At 43.3% G+C, this 25002-nt stretch overlaps 1 protein-coding gene across 1 annotated transcript in view; it reads left to right on the top strand.

Annotated features, from left to right (window-relative positions):
• The window catches only part of EVC (EvC ciliary complex subunit 1), a 1160741-nt gene that overhangs the window by 429239 nt on the left and 706500 nt on the right, over nt 1-25002 (top strand). The window contains exon 7 of the mRNA XM_044055566.1: nt 5944-6069. Coding sequence (XP_043911501.1) covers nt 5944-6069 — 126 coding nt within the window. The remainder of the gene's footprint in view (nt 1-5943; nt 6070-25002) is intronic.

Here is a 25002-nt window from a genome sequence, read left to right as displayed (position 1 = left end):
TCTATACCTAGCTGATGCTTTGTCACCGGCAGCCAGACAAACAACAGAGCAAGATGAAAACAAGAATGCAGACTTTAAAGTCATGAAAGTCAAAAATGTTTGTCAAGTGTTGATGAGCTTAGAAGTCATAGGTTCATAGGTTTGTACTAGGCTAATGGCCCTGAAACCTTTACAAGCCTAGCCCATAGGATTACCCTGGCATCGTGCCACCCAACGTTAGTTCCCAGTGCCTCTATCAAGTAGCACACAGCCTCAGACCCAATTCTCCAAAAGCTGAAACGTTATCAGTCAAGGATGGCCCACACGACAATGCAGTCTACCACTTGACGTACAGCAGTATTTTTCTTACTGAGATGAGCTTGTGATGGAAGAAGGAATCATCATGAAAGGTCCTAAAGTAGTAATTCCTAAAGCATTACAACAGGAATATAGCATAATTTTGCACTGTGGTCACCTGGGTACTGATTTTACCAAAAGAAGGGCATGAGGCATAGTATTTTGGCCTATGTCAAAAGATATAGAGAAGGAAACTTTAGCATGTTCAGTTTGCAATAGTCACCAAAATCCAAGGCCACAGGACCCGAATCTCCAAGGAATGTACTTTCAAACCAAATAGGTTAAAAACAACACTTTTATTGGTACGTAGTCCAAATCACACCAATGAACAAATAAACCAAGCGCTTTTGCTCGGTTATTACCGAGCTTCTTCAAGGTTAAAATAGTATGTAGTGTGGTTAGCCATGTTAAATACTAAATACAAAATCACATGACATACATACACCCCCCTCCCCCAATGAACCGCACCAGCAAAAAGAACCACTTTAGCTAAACCAGATTCCTGAATTAACCACAGTCAACGGTTGCTTTTGATATTTTCAAATAGAATGGTCAACCTCTTGTTAGTAGATTCTTATTTGAATTGGTATGAAATTGACCTTCCTAACTTAATGTCCACCAGTCGTCATTAAGTTGGAGACGTGTTTCTGTCCACGCTAGTCCACACAAAGTTATTTCTGAGAAGTCAGCAGTTCAAGAAATTTGCTGAGTCTTGGGACTTTGTCCATGTTACCAGTAGTCCTCAGTATCCACAGTCCAATGGATTAGCTGAGCGTACAGTTCGAAGTATAGAATGCTTGTTGGAGAAATCCAAGAGAGATGGTACCAATGTTTTTCTTAGCTTACTTAATCTCAGAAACATTCCTTGAGATAATTTGCTTGGTTCACCTGCTCAGAGATTAATGTCCAGACAGACAGTAACAACTTTGCCGAGCAGTCAACAATTGTGTGAAGAACAACAAAATGGTCAAGGCTCAACTATCAAGAAAACTATGATAAGTCCAGCAAACCTCTTAGACCATTAAGACAAGGAGAGATTGTGAAAATGCAAACAGCTAAAGGATATGACGGAGTGGCTATTTTCCAATGCAAACAGCTAAAGGATATGACGGAGTGGCTATTTTCAAAAATCTTTGTAAAAAGCGAAGATCTTACATTGTACAATCTGAAGGAATGAATTTCAGAAGGAATTGAAGACATATATTTCCTTTCTTCAAACCAGTAAGCAGCAGATTGCCTGTGCCAAAGACTCTCGTATCTCAGGGAGACTCTATACGTGTTCAAATTCCATAGGACAGTGTACTTTCTTATTAAAGTAATCCTGATGTATACCCTGAAGTTCCAATTGAGAAAGAATCCCCAGACACTCTCAGTTTCTAAACCCACTCATAATTTCTGTGTGACCTGGTCAGGTAGATTTTCTAGACCCAATCCGAAATGCACAGCGACTTGGACTTGAATTCATTTGTTGAAATGTAACTCTCAAAATGTACACTCCCTGGAGGCACTCCTTAAAATGGAGAACATAAATATCTGTGCAGTGACTGAGACCTGGTTCAAGGCTCCAGAGTGCACCCCTGCGTTACCAGGCTATAACTCTTACCACACTTTTCAGCCATCTAACCTAGACTGGAACACCAAAGGCAGAGGTTTGTCCATATTCATTAAGGATATCCACACCTCCAGGCTAGTTGCTTAGCATAATGCATCCAAGGTTATCCAAGTGCAACTAACTCTGGGCAAAACTGCAATCCTTATTGCAGCGTGCTACAAATCCCCTACTATGCCCCAGGATTCCCATTCCTCTTTTCTTGATGTACTGGAAAATATTAGGGTTCAATCAAACACCCTAATAATGGGTGATTTCAAATACCCCACCATTAACTGGGAAAACTACTCGTGTACCAACTCCTTCGATCAACGCTTTCTGGAATTCATAAATTCCAATGCCCTGGATCAACTTATCCACACCCCCACCAGGGGCAACAGTATCCTAGACCTAGTCATTACCAACATGAGTGACCGGTGTTCCAAACCTGAAGTCAACTACTCATTGGTCAGATCCGACCATAAGCTAATCACCCTAGATATCCACATCCCACCCCCATCCCCATTAAGCAAAGCACAGTAAAAACATTTCTCCAAACTTAACTTCATACTTCTTAAGACAGAAGTGGTGAACTTTGACACCCATGCAGATGGACAATACAGTTATGACTGCTGAATCCTACACAAATGCACTCTGTAAGCACTTACATGAGTGCATGGATCGTGCTATCCCAAACAGAACCATGATGCTATTCTCAAAAAAAAGGAAGCCAATCTGGTGGTCCCCTGCCATAAACAAACTGTGCAACAGAAGGAAGAAACTGTTGCAAAAGAGAGTAAAATCCCATGAGTGGAGGAGCTCTTTAGTCTGCCTCCATAAGAAGCTAAGATCCCTTATAAGATCCTCCAAAGCTAGCTACGAAAACAAATCGCCACTGATTCTAAGGACAACCACAAAGCATTCTATAGCTATGTCAGGAATCTAAATGGCAACACCCAGATCTGCTCTGAGTTACAGCACAACGGCACGAAAATTACAGAACCAACTGATATTGCCAACATCCTGCAGATAGGTTCAGTGCTAACTTTACCCCCCTCTCACCCCCTAAAGGGCCCATATCTATACAGGAGGAATGCAGAGTCCCTGTAATCACAACTACGCAGGTAAAAGCTGCACTCTCTAAAGCCAAAAGCACAGAATCCATGGGACTGGACAACATCCCAGGCTGCGTTTTACACAAACTTCAGAAAAAACTGGCCCCCCACCTAAGCACCATATACAGTCATAGCCTCACATCAGGCTTTGTGCTAACTGAATGGCACACGATAACAGTTATCACACTCCACAAAGGGGGAGCCACCACTGATCCTGGGAACTGTCGCCCTGTTAGGCTGACGAGCATTGTCTGTAAGGCCATGGAATGTATCATCATTGAACTCATAAACAAAGACATTGGTAACCTCCAAACTCTGGACCCCACCCAGTTTGAGTTTGTGAAAGGCAGGTCATGCCTCCTGAACCTGATTGACTACTTTGAGGCAGTCGCCAAAGCTGTAGACGAGGGTAAGGTGGTTCACCCAGTCTATCTTGACCTCGCCAAGGCTTTCGACACCATCCCCCATTCTGGAATTATACATAAACTCACTAAACTAGGTATAAATCCTTACATCACAAGATGGGTTGCCAATTGGCTCACTGACAGAACCCACACTGTAAAAGTTGCAGACTCCATATCTGACTTCAAACCAGTGACAAGTGGAGTACCACAGGGTTCAGTATGGGGACCTCTCCTGTTTGGTATCTACTTCAATGAAGTGCAGGCTAACCCAGAAGGCCTTTGGCTAACAAAGTTCGCAGATGACTGCAAACTAGGAGCCATAGTAGTGTCCCCAAATGATGTGGACATCCTACAGAAGGGCCTCACTGAGACAGATGACTGGTGTCAGAGCCATGGCCTCAAGCTCAATGCCAAAAAGTGCATTGTCATCCCCTTTGGTAAAAACTCTGTACCCATGAACTACCACATAGGCAGCAGTCTACTTAACGCCGAATGTATGATGAGACCTTGGGACCCAGTTGGACAGTAGTCTCTCCTTTGATGATCACATCGCCACAGTAGTCAGGAAATCCTTCTACGTGGCACACCTCATCACAAAAAGGTTCTCATCCAGGAAAAAAGAGGTCATTGTTCTCCTCTACTCGACACTCATTCAACCCATTATAGAGTACAACGCCCCTTTTGGAATGTATCTCACAAGATATCTGTAACAGCTGGAAAGGCCACAGAAGTACCTCACAAAAAGGATTGCTGGCCTCAAACAGATGCCCTACACTGACGGTCTCAAAAATCTCAAGCTTTACTCCATAGCATATCGCCTGCTCAGAGGTAATCTCTGCCTAACATAAAGCTATGTCAAACCCAGAGCTGTTGGACATGCTGCACCTAAAGAAATCCCAGTCCCTCCGAGCTACACCGTGTAGGGACCTAAACCTTGTCACCACAATAAACAGGACATGCTGGAGGGCTAGATTCCTGTCCCAGAGACTTCCATACTCTGGAATAAGCTACCCATCTATGTCAAGCAAAGTTCCTCATTAGCACTCTTCAAGAAAAATCTTGATGAGTGGATGGGAAATAGGAAAAACACCCCAGGGCTCACTTCTGTGGCTCTGCTCGACAGGGGCACAGGAAAATAACTTTCTTGGGTGGCATAAGCCAAGGAACCTTGTTGGCTAGGCTTACTTAGGCCCTTGGACCAATAGCCTGGTACCTACCTATGAAATGTTGATGTGATATCTAGCATGTAAAATTTTTGTTCTCCTATTGCATAAAGGGGGAGGTTGTAGATCAGTGTGTGTGTGTGTGTTGAACATAGTCAGCCACTGTAGCTAGATAGCATGTGCATATAAGTTAGTGTGCACGTGCAAGATCAGTGCCATTTTTGTACAGTCAGTCAATGAATGCAGGCATGAATGGAAATGCATGTGAGTGTGTCTGAAGTAATGAGTGAATCCCTAAGTTTAAGTACATGTTCCGGTTACAGTTCCTGATGTGTTTATGTACAGTAAATATCTGTAACCCATACACCGCTTCGTCATCTTTTTTGAATACACGAGACAAGAGATAAGAACTATGGGCAAGAACTGATTTCCTACCAAAAGTGCCCAAAAATGTTTTAGTCCATCTACACATTTTAATGACAGCTTCTGAATTTACCATTTCACAACATTTTTCTTTTACAACAAAGTGCCAGCAAGTTAAAACTTCGATGCACTACTTTTAGTGTTATAGGTATCACTCCTCCTATATTTGTTTTGCAGTAGTGTGCAGTCCTGCCCAACTTGGTAGGTGTACTGTTAAAATATTCATTATCCAATACCCACTTTATCCTGCTCAAGGTCATAGGGAAACTGCAGCCTATTATAGCATGCATTGGGTTTAAGTCATTTGATTAGTCTTGCACAGGACACTGTTTCCTTACAAGGTCTGCAGACAAGACAGAGACAGACACAAACACGCACGCCCACACACATATATCCATGGGTTTATATACACAAAAACATATACACTCACAGCCAGCATCTGTGATTGCTGATGAAGAGGAAATTCGACAGGCCTACAGCTTAAACTAATATTTACTACCACTGGAAAAAACTGGAGAAAATAGCACTAAATCTTTTTGTAAATTGTGCAGCTGCATTTCCCTTTATTTATTTATTTATTTTTTTTTATTAGCCCATTGATCAGTAGCAGTTTTCCTCATTTAGCTCTTGACGTTCTTGAGTTTCAGATTTCTCACTTGATCAGTCTACTACCCAAGATAAACATGCTGCAAAAAATAATTGTGGGAACAAGTCAGAATAATGGAGAAAGTGATGATCACCAGACATGTAATGTTTGATGGGAATAAGAGATATTCTATTTCTATTACAAATGTGTTACTGAACAGAACATATTGCAGTATTTTTTTTTTTGTAGGATATCTAAGTCAGGGTAATGCACTTGTTTTTGTGTGATGCCACATCCTTTTTGTAATGTGTGATTTATGATGTATTAGTGTTTGGAAGACCTGAAGAAGCAGTGTAAGCATGATGTTTCTGACACTACCAATACTTCAGCATACTGCAACATTATGGAAATTGAAAAGAGCGAAGATGAATATGTAAAGCAGTCCCTGAAAAATGTAAGTATTTTAATTGCTGACCAGCTATAATTTGTAATACACTGTATAACCATCCTGTTATATCAGAAGTGTCTAATAGTTTTGTATAATATCACAAGTATAATTATATTCATTTACCTTTCTTTCTGCAGCTGTTTAATATGTCACTTACATTGCATTTATTTCAGCTATGTTAAAATTTAGTGTCAGAAAATAAATTAATATGTAAGGAACTAAAATACTACTCAGGTTTTTACCTCGCTTATTAAACAGCTGTAGCTTAATGTATGTGAATATCAATATTAATATTCTACAGTGTACAGCGGACTGTCTTTACCCTTGATTTAGATACGTATTTGTAGCTCAACTTTTGTATTAGGTAGTTTTATAACACTTACAGTTTTGGAGATTCTGGGTAGAAGTTGTTTAGTAATTACACTGCATTGCAAGTAATGTAGTGACTGCGTGCCAACAAGAAGCTGACCTGCTCATTTTTCAACTAGCATGCTCTGGACTTGGTCAGTGACCTCCTGCAGAGGAAGTAGGTCCTCACCTCTCTGGATGAAGGTATGATCTCCTTTTTCCATTTCCACTATTTCCTCATGTAAGCCAAGCCAACTCCAAAGGAGCAATAGGCCTCCACTCCATCCAAGACACATCTGGAGCTAATGAAATATTTCAAAGTATAAAGCTATCCATTTTTTCATTGTACAGAAGTCAAACAGTGTATCATTAATAATACTATGCATACTTGAAATCTCTGTATAGGTAATTTCTTTATTGAGAGATGTCTGATAGCAGCTTAAACATACATTAAGCATATAAATAATTCATACTGTTACCTCAAGTCATGGTTATTGTCTTAATTTGCCCTTTCCATCTTCTTTATACTTTCTATAATTTGTACTTGCCACACATTGTCTCACAAGTCATTTTGTTGGCCACACATTTTTAACAGTATTGCTACATTTAACTTTCTTGATGTCACCAACCACTTTGTGAAAAACCGACGCTTACCTTTGTGCTAAATAAAAAAAAAAGCAAATAAAATGGCCTTAAAATTAACAAATAAGAAAAAAAATAGGATTGCAGAGTTTGAGATAGATTCTGAACAAATATAGCCTTTTTTGTATCCATTATGTCAAGATGAGCACTTATCTCTTTACAGAGATTTTTTCAGATCTGTTTCATTTCAGTTATTTCAGCCTGTAAAGTAGTTTATCAAATAAATGCATACCTAATGGTGAGAACGGGGCACTTCCACGTGGACCAAAACACTGAATAGGTAATCTTATCAATCACCAAAATGAAAAACCATGGGGGGAAAAAAGGTTAACCAGTGTGTATATAGACATAAATGTAGAGCTTGCTGTCCACTACTCAGTGAGCATAAATGTCGGCTGATGGGACAGATGACCACCGTGGCTTCCACCCACTCATACAACATGGAACAAGAAGCCAGTCACAGTAGCAAGTGTGAACCCAGTAGTTGGTAACTTAGCAGGTGGTGGATGGGACTCTTTTCAGAACACCCATCTGAGAAAGGAAGACATAACCAGTGGAAAAAGGTCTGTGTTGTTTGGAGACCTATTTATAGAAGAAAACAAGACCAAGCAAGTTATAACATAAATTGTTTATCTAGTGAAGCTCAGTGGCAATACTCGTGTTTTGATAAAACCTTTAACCCAAGCAGTAATCCATCCAAACCTTGGCTTCATAAGTTTGTGTCTGACTTCCAAAGGAACTGCTGTTGTGTGAGGATTAGTGATACTTTGATGAACGACGTTAAGGTGTCCATAGTGCAAAGTGGCATAATTATTTTCAAGGCTACTACTGTAAAGTAGACTCTTCACATTGCCCAGTGGAATAAGTCCTGGAATATATCTAACCTTCCTTGAAATTCAGACTTTCTGTTTAATTTTTATTGCTAAAGTATTAGATCTGAAGTAGTTGACTCATCTGCTCTTCAACTTGTGGGTCATCGGATCCGACACGGCCGCATTTTCCAACTACGGCTCCAAACTCCATGCTCCTGCCCTTACCCTTAATGCCCCCGTCTCTCTTCTCCCTTCAGATCTCGTTTGCTGCGTGAGAGGAAGCAGCATGGTCTGAGCTCCAGAGCGTTTGGGTGTTTTTTCTACAACAGTAAATTGTTCCCTTTTTGGCTTTTTTTTTTATTTATTTCTGTTCAACACTTTTTTTTATACCTTGTCGGGGTTCTCCGTAGCAAAAAAAATAGTAGTAAGTAGGCTTTCCTATCTTTCCTCCCCTCTTTTCTTTGTGTGTGTGTGTGTGTGTGTGTGTGTGTGTGTGTGTGTGTGTGTGTGTGTGTGTGTGTGTGTGTGTGTGTGTGTGTGAGAGGCCGGCTAAGGCATGGTGGACACCCCAAAGCCAGTCTTCAGAAGATGCACAGTGTGGCCATAAGCTTTCTCCAGCAGATGGCCACACTCTGTGTGTGATTTGCTTGTGGATGGCTCACCTCCAGTCCCGCTGTCTTGGTTGTGCTGGGTTTAATCCCAGGGCACTTAAGGACAGGCGGGACAAACTGATCCTTAAGGGCCTCTTGCCCTCTTCTGCTGGGACCAAGGTCCCACCTTCCCCTACTGGGAAAGCAGCGGCTGCTGCTTCGTTTTCCCCTTCCATGGCCTCTGGGACTCCCCCTCCCTCCAAGAGGTCCAGGGAAGAGGATAAAGCCAAGAAGGACCAGCCTCACAAACGATCCCCTGACCGTTTGTCGGAGGCTGGCCCTCTGCCGAAGGTTAAGCCTGTTTCCAGGCCAGTGATACCTCAGCTCAGGTCCCCCAGGTTTTCACCTGAGCCCAAGCTACAGGTTAGCCGTTCACCCCCTAGGCCTTCCCCCACTGACTTTCCCCACCTACTTTAGCAGTGTCAGCCCGCTCTACTCTGAGCTTGTCTGAAGCTGAGCTGGACATGATGATGTAGGGGTTTATCCGTACTCGAATCCAGATGGGGGACTTCCCAGGGCCTTCTCCCACCGGAGTTGGGCACCTTCCAGCCATTGTTTAGACCTATCACTCCTTCTATGTTCTGACCTGAGGTTTTTGAGTAATTGGATCCAAGGACGTTTGGAGTCGAGGGGACGGCACCAACTGTATCCTGTACCTCAACGCCGGCATTCGATGTGGTGGAAAGGGTTCTTGCAGAGTCAAGGCCTCTGACCATTTCGTCTTCGAAGTCCATCCAGACTTCACTGGCCTTGTGTGGTTCCTACCATCTTACCCTCTCAGGGGATAGCCCGTAGCCGTAGTGCCACAGGAAGTTCCACTCTTGGAACAACCCACTTGCGAGACCTCCCCAGACAGTTTCCCTGAGTAGCCCCCCACCGCAAGCATACGTGTAAAAGGAGGCCATTGGACTCTCCTCCAGAGTCCCTCACCGAAGACATAGACCTGGATGAAGGGGAAGGTTCCCCAAGATCACTCCTGAGGATGTCTTCTTTGGAGACATTATGGAGATCCTTCTCCAAAGGGCGGGTGGTCCACCCCAAAACTAACCTCTGACTAGTCCATGTTTCTGGAGGCATTTGGCTCGGGCCCATCGACCTCTTGGGTGTCCCCTCCTGCCGATCCACTTGTGCATTTGATAACATACAGGGAGTGGAAAGAGCCGGGCACTGTAGAACCAATACCCAAGTGCCCCAACAAAGTTTTAACCCCCCCCCCCCACGGACAAGTTACACTGGCACAAGTGGTGTCCTGTAGATGCTATGATGGTGGCAGTGGCCACCGAAAAAGGAACTTGCCCAGGAGAGCTCCACAGTCCACCTGTCATGAGCGTTGGATCATTTTGGGAAGCGAGTTTATGCTTCAGCGACCTTCTATGTGATGACACTGAACTACATGGAGCATGTCATTCAACTCCAGAGATCTGGTCAAGTCACGAGTCGACCCCAGCGTCAATGTCACCAGAGGACAGTAAGATGTCTGATGCACAAATGGCCACCCTAAAATCTGTTGTCAACACGGTTATGCATTTGCTCTCCCTTGCCACGGAGGGAGCCGCAAGGGCAGTGGGGTCAGCTGTTGCCATCCGGCGTCATGTCTGGCTCCTCTTATGTCAGTTCTTGGAGCCCTTCAAGGTGTCTTTTACCAACGCCCGTTATGATGGTTCTTCCCTTTTTTGGAAAGACGGTCATAGAGATTTTGGTCCAGAGCGAGAAGGACAGGAAGACACTGCCGTCGGGATCCGCTTCTCACCGCCTCAAAGGTCTTTTTCAGGAACCAGCGAGGCCAGAAGAATATGTGGTTCCGCAAGTCTCTAGCGTTTTCCTGGGACACTCAGGACTCACCTTCCCCCAGAGGCAGAGGGGGATATGATACGCCACCTTAGAGGCAGAGGGGGTCCTTGGATTTTTGGGTCCTGAGAACCTTTCTCAAATAAACCAGGCAGCACCCCTGAGGGGTTTGCCCGGCTGTCCATCTCTGGAGGTAGTCTGGGTTCGTTTGTCGCTTCACCCACTAACATGGGAGTTCATCACTTCAGATCAGTGGGTACTGCGAGTCATATCCAGAGGATATTTTGTTCCATTCAAGGATCCTTCCCCCATTCAACAAAGCCCTCCTGGACGTTCCACCTACGCAGCAGGAAGAGGCAGCAGTGCAGGTAGGCTCACTGCTAAGAAAGAGTCATCCAACCGGTCCCCCCAGACCAGTCTGGATCTGGGGTTTATTCCAGGTTCGTTTTAGTGCCAAAAAAAGATGGGGACCTCATACCAGTATTGGATCTGTCCAAATTGAACCTATTAGTAACCAAGACAAAACTCCGGATGGTCACAATTCAATCTATCCTGCCCTATCTGCAGGCCAGAGACTGGATGTGCTCGATCGACCTCCAGGACGCGTACTATCACATCGATTGACAGGTGTTCCCGGAGGTTCCTTCACTCCTGGCTGGGAGCCAAACATTACCAATTTCAAGCCCTCCCCTTTGGTCTCACCACAACCCCCCGGGTGTTCAAGGTAATGGAGGTAGTAGCGGCTCACCTGAGGCTTCAGGGCATTCAGGTCTTTCCGTACCTGGACGATTGGCTCTTTACTGCCCCTTCAGCGCATCTACTTTGTCAGATCAGGGACTCCTTCCTTCAGTTTGCCAACTAGTTGGGCATTACAATCAACATGAACAAGTCTGCTGTTCTCACATTTCAGACTTCATTGGGGCACATCTGGACACAATACAAATGAAGGTGTTCCTCACATTAGACAGGATATGCAGCTACATTCTTCAGACCTATTTACCAACAGCTGAAGCAGTGTTAAGGGCTCTAGGCTCCATGGCGGCCACGATAAATCTTCTTCCTATGGCATGCCTTCATATGAGGGTGCTGCAGTGGACACTGGTGGTTCAGTGTTCACTGTTAGACCTTCTATTGTCTTTTCCGGTGAGAATTTCAAAAGCGTGCAGGGACTCCCTTTGGTGTAGATTCAGTCCCCGGATCTCCTTAAGGGAAGTTCGTTTCAACCTGCTTTCCCCAAGACCATTGTGACCACGGACGCCTCCCTACTGGGGGGGGGGGTACTGTTCAGGAAGGACAGTCCAAGGCACTTGGTCCCCTTCCGGGACCTGTCTACATATCAGTGTTCTAGAGATGAGAGTGGTTCTTCTTGCATTGCAGGCCCTTCATGCTCATCTTCCTCTGGGAATGATTGCATTTCAGACAGACAGTATATCAGTGGTCTGGTACATCAAACAAGGGGGATCCAGATCTTATCCCTTATGTCGAGAGGCCATGAGAGTGTGGAATGGGTGACCTCCACTGGCTGCTTTCTGGTGGCAACACACATCCCAGGACAATATGATCCAACATTCTAGTGGACAGGCTCAGCAGATCGATCCTGATGCCTTACGAGTGGTCTCTGAATCTTTCAGTAGCAGAACAGATCTTTCTTGTGTGGGGTCGTCCTTGCTGCGATCTCTTCGCATCTCTTTCCAATGCAAAATGCAGCGAGTTTTTCGCTCTGAACCCCCTGCCGGTGGAAGCTCCCAGAGACGGTCTGATTCATGCTTGGCCTTCTGGGCTTCTTTATGCATATCCTCCTCTTCCCCTTATGTCGAAGTTTCTGCAGAATGCCTGAAGGCTGGGGAGCACTGTGATACTCATCACCCCATTCTGGCCTCGACAGATTTGGTGTCCCTTACTCAGGTCTCATCTAGTTGTTCCACCATGGACCTTGGATCCGGTCCCGGCTCTGCTTTCACATCCCTTGGGGATCCCTCATCCATATCTGGACAGTCTTTAGCTCATTGCTTGGCTGCTCCAGTTCCCATGATTATAAGGACTCCTGGTCTGTCATCGCCTGTTAAGTCCATTCTGGTAGCAGCTCATAAATCGTCTACCAGAAAAGTCTACCGTAGTAAATGGAAACTATTTTCTATATGGGCCAGAGGTCTTTGGATCCTTTCACTGCTCTGCTTTTGGCAGTTTTAGATTTTCTGGCTAGCATTTTTCAACAGGGTGCTAGTTCCTCTACGGTCAAAGTCCAGGTGGCAGCCATCTCTAATTTTCATGTTGGGGTAAACATGTCTTCATTGGCTTCCTCTAAATTTTGTAAAATTTTTCTCAAAGGTGCCTTTCTTCTCAGACCCCTGTTTAAGGACCCAATTCCACTGTGGGACCTCACCTTACTATTGCAGGCATTGGTTTCTCCCCCCTTTGAGCCTGCGGTATCTGTGGATCTACAACTTTTGACTTGGAAAACTGCCTTCTTGGTTGCCTTCACATCTGCTAGAAGGGTGTTGGAGCTTCAAATTCTTTCTATTAAAGTCCCTTATATGATCTTTCATAAAGCTAGAGTGTCGCTACGCACTAACTCGTCCTTCCTTCCCAAGGTAGCTTCAGAAGCCAATATTAATCAGACCATCAATTTGCCAGTAGTTTTTCCTAACTACCGGAACAAAGGGGAATACAAATTACATTTACTGGATGTACATAGGCAGTTGAGGTTTTATCTTCATAGGACTAAAACATTCTGCAAGTCTGATCAACGTTTTGTGTCCTGTGTCAAGCCCTTCTTTGGCAAACCTTTTTCAAAAGTGACAGTTGCTCGCTAGATTTCACATTGCATTGGCTGGGTTGTTAAAGATGTTTGTCTCTACCTGGAAAAGTGAAGGCTCATTCGACCCGATCTATGGCTACGTCAGCGGCCTTTTGGTCTAGGTTCTCTTTGGATGATATTTGTTCAGCTGCTACTTGGGCCTCATCTCACACCTTTATTTCTCATTATAAATTGGATTTGGTCTCTAGGAGTAGAGCATCCTTTGGTTCTGTGGTGCTCCAGAATATCCTTCCATGAGGGCCTCCCAAGAGTTCGGTAGCTGGAGACTTTGTCCCACATGTTGAAGAGCAAATAAAGTAAACTACTTCTTCACATAAAGAAGTTATGTACTCAGCATAACATTCCATCTGAGTAGTTCTACTTCATTTGTCTTCAACCGTCTCCTCCACTCCTTCCCCTTAACCTTATCCTTTGGTTTATGACATGTCCTTTGTATCGGCCGGTTATTGTTGGGATCCTTGCTCCTGTCCAGGCTAAGGTTCTTCTGTGACCATTGGTGTTTGATGATAAGGTATCATTGAGTCGGTGTCTTATACCTGTTAAGCAGCAAACTCGATCTGAAGGGAAAAGGGAGATGGGGGCATTATGGGTAAGGGGCGGAGCATGGAGCTTAGAGCCATAGCTGGAAAATGCGGCTGTGTCGGATCCGAAGACCCACAGGTTGAAGACAAATGAAGTAGAACTACTCAGATGGAACATTATGGTGAGTGCATAACTTTTTTTTCAGGTACATTACCAGAAGCATTACACAGTTGCACTTATAGGTTTTTAATATTTTTTTTTTATTTTTATAGACCTTTTACAAATAACAACAACACTATGACTCTCTTGTTGAGGACATTACTAGATGGTTAGTTGGTTGGATTCGTCATCATTTTTGACAAAATCTTGGAAGTTCATTGTCGTTATACTGGCACATGCCAGCTACATAAATGCCAGCCTTTTAAGCCTGCCAGATTGTCTTTGCTGCTGGCACAGTTCAGAGAATTACGTTTGCTGTTGTATGTGAAGTACTTGCAGTTACATGCTTAAATGTCTGCTCACTGAGTATTTATGTGACAGTTGATTACCATTTCCAGCTTTGATACATACCTGCATTGCTCTTACTGTTTCAGGAAGAGCATTATATGAACGACTGCTGCAAGTATAAGTAACTCAGTCCTCCCAAAGACATCACAGGGAAAAACACGTGGCCTACTTTATAACCAAAAAGAATGGTGGTTGTCAGCAGGTCCTGTCAAATAGTTGGTGGGCTGATCCTCCACTTAGCACTTGGACAGCAGCTTGAAGTGTGACCTTCCAAAAAGTGAAGATTGTGTCTGACCAGGCCCTTGTTCATGCAGATGTTAAGCTCATCCTCAACTAGTGATGAATCAAGGCTTCGTCCTTTTTGACAATGGATCCTGAAGAGTGCATCTCTAACTCTCATTGGGGAGAAGGGACATGGTCATCCCAGGTTGCATGTACCACCTAGTCAGTAGTTGACTGGCTGGAACCAGAGTTGAACTATTTGATCGTGGGAGAAATACCTTGCGTTATCTAGTCACATGTCATCTTTACTTGGGACCAAGTACTCATCTTTTGGGTTACCACCCAGGCTGATTTAGATCCATGTATCCTGGTTGATGAGCATCGTTGGATTATCCCATGTCTGCTAAGGCACTGATCTTAGAAGTTAGACATCAGACAGGCCTTTGTCTAGTGGGTGCTCCAATCACAATTTTTGCATCACACCTTTAGGGAGCTGGCCTCTCTCTGGTGTGCAATACCTTCAGATGGCACACTATTTTGCTCCAACTCCTTATCCCCTGTTAAGAGATGTGTCTTGCCACGTGTTCACTTTTCCATGAGATTACCCTCAAGCAAAAGAATGATTTAAGACTGCATCATGTTCTGCCCCTGTGAGATGTCAGAGGGCATCAGAGTCCATTGACTTTGAGATAGGCAAAGCAATTAATCCCACCCTGTTCCCTTCTCTGTATGACTGCTGCACCTCCCGAAAATTAGGTCCTTGGCTTAATGAAGAACAGCTTGAACTGGACACAAGCCCCGACTCCCTCCCTTCAAAAATGGCTAACAGTTTTTCTCTTGTGGCATCAGTCATTAGAGATGACAACCTAGCTGGCTGGATTCAAACTGACTTTAACTGTCCACTCCCAAAAAAGCAGATAACCTCTGTAAACCCAGCCTAAGTAAAGCAGTTAACTAAATGTCTTACTGCTGATTCTTACATGATCTGTTATTCCAGTGTCTGTTTTAGACCACAACATTTTGCCACCTTATCACCTGGCAAGAACTCCACAGATATATGACAAGAAGGTCTCATAGCTTTTCATTTCATATGGCCTAGTTCCAGTCCTGTCCTATTAGGAAGGCTCTTGGATAGTCCTGAGGCTCTTCCAAAGTCTGAACACAGCTAAGGAAGCTTGGTCGAGACCCTGTCTAAAGTGTTATTGTGGGCTTTCATGTATGCCCTATAAAATTGACTCCAAAGATGCGCTGGGTAGGGCCACAGGCTGCAGTGTGTTTGTCTACATGGTGAAGTGATTCAGATTTATTTGTCTTGATACAAGAGTTCAGGGTTAAAACCCTGTTTACCCATTTCTGGGGAAAGTTCATTTTAATGCAGCTTACTGAGGAGTTGCCCATTTTCATACACATCTTGGACCTCACAAGTCCTTCTCACAGAAATAAAACTCATCTGTTGGATCAGTCCATCTAAGTAGAACTAGAACTTGGTAGAAACAAAACTTTGACAACTGAATGGGAAGTCATAAATTTACCTTTGGTCTGGCCCCCATGTCCTTTATGGACAGAGGCTGTCAATAAGAAAAGTATTCTAACTAACACCCTCCCCCTACAAATCCTTAGTTACATCTCTGCTAGCATGCCTCCCCCCAATATAGATGTGCATGATGCTCAGGACACAAATGGTTTGGGATGAGAGGCTAGGCTTGTAAGGGCCCTAGAGGTTGTTAGCCTAGTAGCAACCTTAACTTTCCTTAAATATGGCAGTTGAAAAATTCTCCTCTACATTCCTAACCACTTTAAATAAATTGGCTCCTGCCAGAAAGAAGATAGTCAAAACTAACTATTCTCCTTGGCTTTCTGTTAATACCAGATTCCTAATGCATAAAAGAGATGAGGCCTGGGCATGCTACACAAAACTGGAGGGGCAAAAAAATCTACAAAGCTGTAGAGCACTGCGCAACCTAGTAAAGAAACAAGAGACATCAGATAAACTATTTTACGCACACCTACAAGACCAGCATAGTTCCGGTCCAAAAACAGTCTGACAAACAAAAAAAATTTACACACTGGAAATCATTCTTCCCTCAACCTTCCAGTGATAGTGCCACATCTGACATAGCATTTCAATTTAACTCTTATTTCATCAGTAGCATAGCTTCCATTACTAATAACTTCTCATTATCACCTTCTGCTGTCTCTCATCCGTTTATTGGCTGCCTTTCCACATTTTCCTTATAAGCAGTACCCACTTCCTTCTTTAAGTTACTGTTGAACAAACTTTTAATCCTTGTTCTCCCTCTGCTGATAATCTTCCTAATGAATATCTGAGAATGGCAGCTGACTGAATAGCCTACCCCATATCCGTACTCATTAACAGATCCATTAAGGAAGCCTATGTACCTACCCTGTGGAAGAAGTTCTTCATCTGTCCTCTCCATAAAGGCAGCACCTCCCCAGGTATTTCTAACTTTAGACCTATTGCTATTCTTTGCCCTCTATTCAAAACCCTAGTAAAATGTATTTACAAACAATTTCAGTACCTACTTGACAGTAGTCTTCTTTCTCCTACCCAGAATGGATTTTAGACATGCATACAGTACTACCACTGCTGTACTATCCTTTACTAACACAGTAAATAAAGCCGTGACAAAGTTAACTTTATTTCATCTCTATTCTTAGACCTCTCTAAAGCTTTTGACGCTGTCTCCTACCCCAATCTCTTGTCCCAATTATCTCATCTTGGTTTAACAAAGTCTTCTACCTTGCAATGATTCGCAAGTGTTCTTTCTAACAGATATCAAGCCATCAAATGGAATTTCAGTTTCTTTCCTTATTTACTGTTTAGCACTTGGGTACCTCAAGGCTCTATTCTGGGTCCACTCCTTTTCAACATTTTTATTAATCATCTTCATACCTCCACTAAACAGGCAACCCTTATTCAGTGTGCAGACGACTCTACTTAAATCTGCTCTTCTAACAATCTTAATCGTCTTCAAAATATAACTCAAGATGTGTTCCATTCCATTGAGTCATGGCTTTCCAAAAAGCATCTCCTACTTAATCTCCCCCCAAAAAAATATGCTATTTCTACCATAACAATTCCCCCCGATAACTGTAATTTTAGAATTATTTGTCTGAACAATACTAATTAATGTTTCACATACCAAGCTGTTAGGTGCAACGATCAACAACAGTCTTAAGTTTGACCTGCATATCAATAACAACATAAAACTCTAGCCGCCACATATCTCTTACCATCCCTTCTATATGCTTCCCGTATTCTAACATTTACTCTTCCCTTACAGTAAAACTTGGTTAGTTGTAATAAAATACCTAAATTTGCTACTATTCAGATTCTCCATTCTCACCACTGCTCTGCTCTCAGAACCCTTAATTGGCTTGAACTACCCCACCTGCTAACTTTCAGATGAAAATGGACTTGTGTCCAGTTGGACTTTCCGGTTAACAAATGTAAAATAAATGTTTACACACACAATACTATACAAGCCCTAATTTTCGCAAACTACCTCAACATTACTTCAACATATTCCTTCTTGTGACTTAACGTTCTTCGCACAAGCATCTTCTATCAATTTGTAAACTTCAAAGATCTAACGGTGTTAGTCTGTACTCACACTGTATTGCCAAAACCTGGAGTAGCATTCCAGAGTCAGTCAGACTAATACCTCACTACCACTCCTTCAAATCTTGACTAAAAGAACATTTATCCTATACTGGATCTGCCCTCGCTGCATGCCGTCTTAGTGCTCAGTACTACTCTCATATCTCAGAACCTCTATTAACACAACTTGCTACTACTCTAGGCTTTCATCTCGTTATTTTACAGCCTACTATCGTATAACTAATTTTTCAGCTGTTTTGTTTACACTTTACCTGCTTCTCAGATTGTCCCTCTTTAAGAAACCACAATTTTATCTACTGTACTGTATATACTACAACAACTGTATATACTAAAGAAGTAGTGGAAACTGATAGTTTGTACATAGTGTGTTATAACTTTACTGTTGAAATTTTTTATGGTATCCACAAGTTGTACTTCTTGGTGCAGTGACTGTCTTTGTAATCAATGTTATACTGTAATACTGTAATTGTGTTTCTGGAAGTTTTCTCCCTGGGCCCTACTGAAAATGGATTCATACCCAGTCGGACTTTCCTGGTAAACAAATGTCAAATAAATAAATAAATAAAATGAACGTATGAACTCTTTTGGCAGGCCGAGCGATCACTGCTCAGAGGAGGCTCTCATCTCTTTGTAAGAACTTTACGTTCTCCCTCCTTTCATTTCCATTGTTCCTTTTTGAACTTAGCCGGCCACAAAAAAAAAAAAAAAGAAAAGAAAAAGCCTTCTTGTCATTAAAGGAAGACTCAAAAATGTTGCACAGTCTTACCATCTTCTACCCGATTTGAGCTAGGTTGACAAAGAGAATGACCTTCTCAGCTTCTGTTCTGCAGTTCTAACTCCAGTGAATCATCACAAAAGGTCTGTGGGTCTAGATGTGGTCAGTTCTCAGGCATGTTTTGGAGCCTACAGATCTTACTCCTGGAAAAACTTCATTGACAGATCAGTTCTTCTCAATAGAACTTGTGGGACAGCCTCAGACTGTAATGCTTAAAAGACTTGTAGATGCTGTCAGAAGAGGACTGAGGTTTTGTTCTGTCCATTCTCTGATCTTGAAGTGGATGAAAGAGTTTTATTCTGTTGTCACAGTAGCTTCAACCAGAACATCCATTGCAGTTATTTTCAGATGGTCACCCTGCAAGGGCTTATGCCTTGCTACCACAAGGGAATATGGATGTTGATGCTATATAGAATGAAAGCCTTTTGTTATGCATGTATTTGCCATGCACACAGAAGATTTCCCTGGTTTGTGGCTGACAGGTAATCAGATTCAATAAAAACTTTTGCTATTTGGCTTTCCTCAGTACCCAAAGATTGTACAGAGTAACTGGTTGTTGTGGCTAATTCTTTGTAAAAGAAAGATATTTACATATTCCCTTACCTGCACAACTGGCTTCTGATGACCCTTTCAGGGACTCTGTCAACATAACTTGCACTGCGTGCTTTCATGCTTGCAGTCTCTGGGGGTGGTCAGAAATTAGAGGAAGTCATCTCTGAGTTTCTCAGATGATAGCTTGATACATGATTTATCAAGATAACTTATCAATTTTACCCTTAAAGTACATCCAGGTAAGTGCTTATAAAGGGTCTTCTGCATTATCCAAATTTGCATATACTAATTCCACAATTGTACAAGAAAGGGAAAAGAAAAAACTTGCCACTGAAGTGCACAACAGTCTTGCAAAAACAGTGATCCACGCAAGCTAAGTGTTAAGTACTCACTGTGAACCAGTAGCGTTTAGAAAGTTAGAACCCGGCCAGGTATACAAGGTCATCTGTAGGGAAATCCTTTTCTGTCTCCTGTTCAAAAGATTGCCTTTATAACCTTGGAGCCGGACACTCTCCAGTACTGGTCATTTGTTAATCTGCAGCATGTCCATAATGCCATGGCCTCTGCCACGTATGTGAGAGCACATCACATCATCCAAGTTGAGACAGTGTGTTGCTGACACAGTTTTCGTGGTGCCATTTGCTGCACATCTGAGGATGCGGGCATTGTACTGTAATGGCCTAACAAGTGGCAGTATCCTCAGAGCTACCGTAAGCTCAATCATGGACCTTCTTTTGGTTTTAGGTCCTTGCTATAGGACCCTAGAGGAGTTGATATTCACCAATTTTCTGGTGGGTCTTCACTTGTTGCAACAGAAACTGTCACAAGTTGTGATTATGGACAATTTCTTTAGTAGGCTTCCACGTGTTGCACAAGGTTTTGAGAGGGAGCTCCACAGTAACCATTTATAGCTAAGAACAGTCTTTCTTGCCCTTATGACATTAGAAATAAAGCTGCCTATAGTAGCTCTTCTCCTTATTTCATTAGACAGCCATAGAAAAAGGTCATCTCTCTCACAGCAGACCACATCTCTGAGGAACTGGACGAGCTGGTGGACTCTGAGACATTTCTGAAGTTCTCTTCAGAAGCTGTAGATTCAGATGATTTGTCTGCTCGGGGTCTTCAAGAAGTGGGACACTTTGGAAACGAACCAGTTTGCCACCTCAGAGAATGCAGTCCTCCCCCTCTTCTGCTTAGTTCATTTTATTTTCACATTTGTCAACCTGGAGAGTGGGCTGGCTCCTGAATCATTTTCAGCCTTGACCTTGGAGTATGAGACATTAAGTTGCATACATTAAGCATAAAAGGTGCAGTCTGATATCAATTTTCATTCTGTCCTCAGCTGATGGGTTTGGATCCGATCCTTGGATCTGACTCGCCCATTACTAAACTTGTGGTAAAAAAAACTCTCTGGCTCCTCCCTTACCCATAATGCACCAACCCTAAGCTACCTCACATCTCGTTTGCCATGATAGACTTGGGTGACCTAGCTCTAGAGCTTTTTCAGATAAGTGATCATTATTATCTTTTAAATCTTTATATTTTTCTAATATTTCTTATAGTTCGTATATTTCTTGTCCTTTACCATTCTGTTTAAGTATGGTACATTATGTACTCCTTAAATTACTATTGTTAGTAATTTCCTTTCTACACTTAGTGTAACCTTTTATTACCATTGCTGGTAGTGATTTCTTTCTGCCTTCTGTCTTTATTTAAAAAAAAAAATCTGTTCTTACTTAAATTTTCTTTTTTATAGTTTTTAGTAATGCGATGGAAAAAGGCCCTGCTGGATTTAAAAAGTGCGTTAACTGTGGGCACAAACTACCAATATCAGATGCCCACACTGTGTGTTTACTGTTTTGGGCCTTTACATCTTCAAAAGGATGGTTCCATCTGCCATGGTTTCAATCCTAGGGTGCTTGCAGAAAGAAAGAAGAAACTTGTATTGAAAGGTTTACTACTATCTGCTTTTGGAGAGGCAGTATCTGGGGCTCAGTCTCCCAAAAGTAAAGAGTTGAAGCCTTCATCTCCAAAACCGTCCACATCATCCACCCCAGTTTTGGAACAGCCCAAGAAAAGATCTAAGCTGGATCCAGTGAGATCCAAACGTAGCTCACCCTTGGACCCAAAAAATAAAAAACTGATGGATCTGACTGCCTCGGATCAGACAGAAAAGTTATTGGATCCGATGGTCTCGAGCCCTGTTTCTCTTCCCAAGACAAGATGTTCACCGTCCATTGATCTGGTGCCTTGAAGGGTGCCCTCACCCTTTTTGGAACATCACCAATCCAGGTCCCCCTCTCTAGTTCTGACTTATTCTTCCAGATGTTTGATGGAAGAAGATGTGGAGAGAGTGGTGTGGAAGATCCTCTTAGTGCAGAATCAGACAGGTGCCTTATCTGCTGTTACCCCTTCGGGTCAGGAGGTCCGTCCTTCAAATACACCCCCCACTTCAAGTTCCTCTTCTGATTCCTTCAACTGTTTGAGTCTCCGGATCCAAGCTTTCTAGTTCCATCTGGCTCGGATCCAAAGACAACTATATCTTCTGATCTGAAGCTTACATTGAGTACTTCAGTTCAGTTGTATCCAGAAGGCTATCAGAGCTGTAGCTTCTCTGTTGGATCTGAAGTGTTGGAGTCAACTCTGAAGTTGTTGAAGCTGTCTCTGCACCTTGGAGCTTCGATACTGGATAGTTTGGGTCCAACTTCCTCCTTGTGGAGATTGCTTTTGGAGTGGGGGATGTCAGCAGTTCAGAAGCTTGTCTTTTCATAGCCGAGGTCTTCTCTCTTTCTTGCCCCCTCCCCCCCACTCTGGAGTTGTCAGCCTTTGAGGTTGTGAAGAAGGTGTTTTCTGCCCCAGCAGAATGGACGGATCCAACCCCCTTGGATCTTCAACCTTCTACATTGATGTCTCTGCTCTTGGAGCCTCTTCACTCTTTAACACAGGGACAGCCAATCCGTTGACCCCTAAGCTCCCCAGCAGGGTATTTCATGTTCTTCCGATACCTCCCCGGAGCATTCCACTGAGGCGGTCCCTGGGAAGAAGTGCAAGAGGAAGCACTTGGACTCTCCGCAAGAGTTAGTCACAGAGGGTACAGACTTAGATGAAGGTGAAGGGTTCCCACAATGACCTCTTGAAGATGTCTCATTTGGGTGACATCCTTGAGATCCTAAAACAGAGAGGCAGTTGGACACCCAGTAACCCTTCATCTGAGGAGTCTGTATTCCTGGAGACTTTCAGTAGTGGCCGTCTACCTCCTGGGTTACTCCACCCACCAACAAGCTTATTGAATTGGTCTCTTGGCAAGCATGGAAGGAACTTGACACAGTTGATCCCATACACACAAAACCTGACAAGATTCTGGCACCACCTTCAGGGAAGGAGTTTTTGGTTAAAGGGATACCTGTTGATGCCATGGTCATGGCGGCAGCCACCAATAAGGAACTTGCTGAAGAGAGTTTCACTGTTCGTCCGGCTAACAGGGAGTAAAGGCCGATGGACAAGTTTGGGAAGCATGTCTATGCTTTGGTGACTTTTGCCCTAAGGCCACCAAATTGTTTGGCACATTTAACAAAGTTGCAGAGGGATTTATTAAGGAACATTCAAATACTCTCTCAGGATCCATTTCTGCAGAAGCCCAATCATCCATGACTTCTCAGTTAGCTAAGCTGCAATCTATTTCAAATTCATCCATGAGGCTTATTTCACATGTAGCCAAAGGAACCTCAAGGGCCGTGGGTTTAGGCATTTCCATCAGCAGACATGCCTGGATGCCCTTATTTGAGTTTTTTTGGAGTCCATCAAGTCTTCATTCGTCAATGCTCCTTTTGACAGCATGTCTTTGTTTGGCCCTAAAGTGAAGGGCACATTATCTTGGTGTGTGAAGGATGGAAAGATCCTCTCTGCAGTGGGCATATTTTTTCGATCCCTCAAAGACCCTTTTCTAGGAATCAATGAGGTGGTCAGAAAATCTGGATATTCTTTGTGTTTCACTGTTGCAGTCATCACCTGTGGGTTATCCCTGCTGTGGTAGCCCTCGGCCGACCCGAATACCAGAGTCAATGTTTTTCTGCGTCGGCTGCGGTCGCTTGCTGACTGAAGTCAGGTTGTCAGTGCTATAAAGCAAGGCAGCCAATGCCATTACACCAGTCTTTCTTGCCGCAGAGCCCATAGCAGAAGCAGTTTACAAGTGTGCCGGTTGGTCACTACCAGAGTTTGAATTACAGCTGAGGAACGTCTAAAGCTAAGTACTCCGTTGGAGGATTCTTTTTTCTTGCACTAACTGATGTTAGAAAAAGTTAACAGTTGTCTCACCTGTGGAAAGCATATCCCACACCGAGACTTACTGCGTTACTTGTTTAGGCCCAGACCACGATGTCTCCCTTTGCTGGTTCTATGCCCTCTTTAACGTGAGAACCATTCATCATAGACTTCTTATTTTAGCCGGGTATTTTCGTCTTCCGTTTTTGCATTCCAAAATGGTGTCTGTCTGCTAACAATCCGTAGATATTCCAAAAAAATGTAAAGATAAAGACAGACCACACAAGGCTAAGTCTTCCGACGATTCTACCGCTAAGCAGGTCATCAATTCTCCAGAATTCAGTGAGGTGCTTTTGCCGCTCCTGATGCCCGATCTAATACATTCATAGGCCGCTACCGAGACCCTTTGAGTCCTATATGGCGCAGAAATCTTCTTTGTTTTCAGGGGCTTTGGTTGTCTCTGCCTCGTTTGTGTCCAGAGCCGCGACGTAGGCACCGGCTTCTGAGGAGGTCTTTCGCATTTCCAAATCTAGACAAAAAAAGACGTCTTCTTATCCGACTGCCATTTCTCTCAGACAGATGGATACTCTTAGGCCTAGAAGCAAGGCCACTCCTAGGAAATCTATCTCTAACCACCATCTTACTCCTGCTCCATCTCCCCAAGCTCAAATGCTTAAAATGGCGAAGGATCATCACCCTTATCAGGGAGAGTCAGGCCACAACTTCTAAAAGGAAAAAGACCTTTCTCCTGAATACTGACAGAACAGGATTCTGAGGAGTCTGATTATTTAGATTTTGAAGAGGAACAACAACCTCTGACTGCTTATCAGGATTCAGATACAGAGGAATCCATTCCTTCTGCCTCCCCACCAGAAGGTCTTTCCTTTGGGGGAAACCCTTTACACCCTCAGGGAACATTTCCACTGGAAATCCCAGGACTTCTCTCAGTCTAAGAAAAGACTAAGGGAGTTTCTAGACTTGCCCCAGCACAGACCCTTGGCCATCCCTCCTATCTTAGATATTTGGATGTTGTCTTCCATGAATCCAGCTTGGCTCCTGACGCTCTCCCACCTGCTCCCAGTAAACCTGACAGGTATTAGAGTACCGGATTCTCACAAATACCTGTACAGAAGTCGTGCTGCAGACCCAGAGGTTATTACACAAGGGCCGAAAGGAGCTAAGGCTAGTTCTGCAAAGAATCCTATACCTTCTGACAAGGATTCCAGAGCTCTGTGGACAGATGGGGTAAAAAGTATACACCTCTGCAACCTTATAGGTTCATAGGTTCATAGGTTAGTACTAAGCTAACTGCCCTTGTGAGCCATTTTAAGCTTAGCCAATTATCCCTTGTGAGACTCAAACCCTGCACCTGGTGTTTGTAAGGCAAACACCTTAACCAT

Source organism: Protopterus annectens, chromosome 14.part0 (assembly GCF_019279795.1).
Source record: "Protopterus annectens isolate FY-2018-M chromosome 14.part0, PAN1.0, whole genome shotgun sequence".
Taxonomy (NCBI): Eukaryota; Metazoa; Chordata; order Ceratodontiformes; family Protopteridae; genus Protopterus; species Protopterus annectens.
Note: the sequence above shows the minus strand (reverse complement) of the source record. Positions and strands in the feature narration are given on the sequence as shown.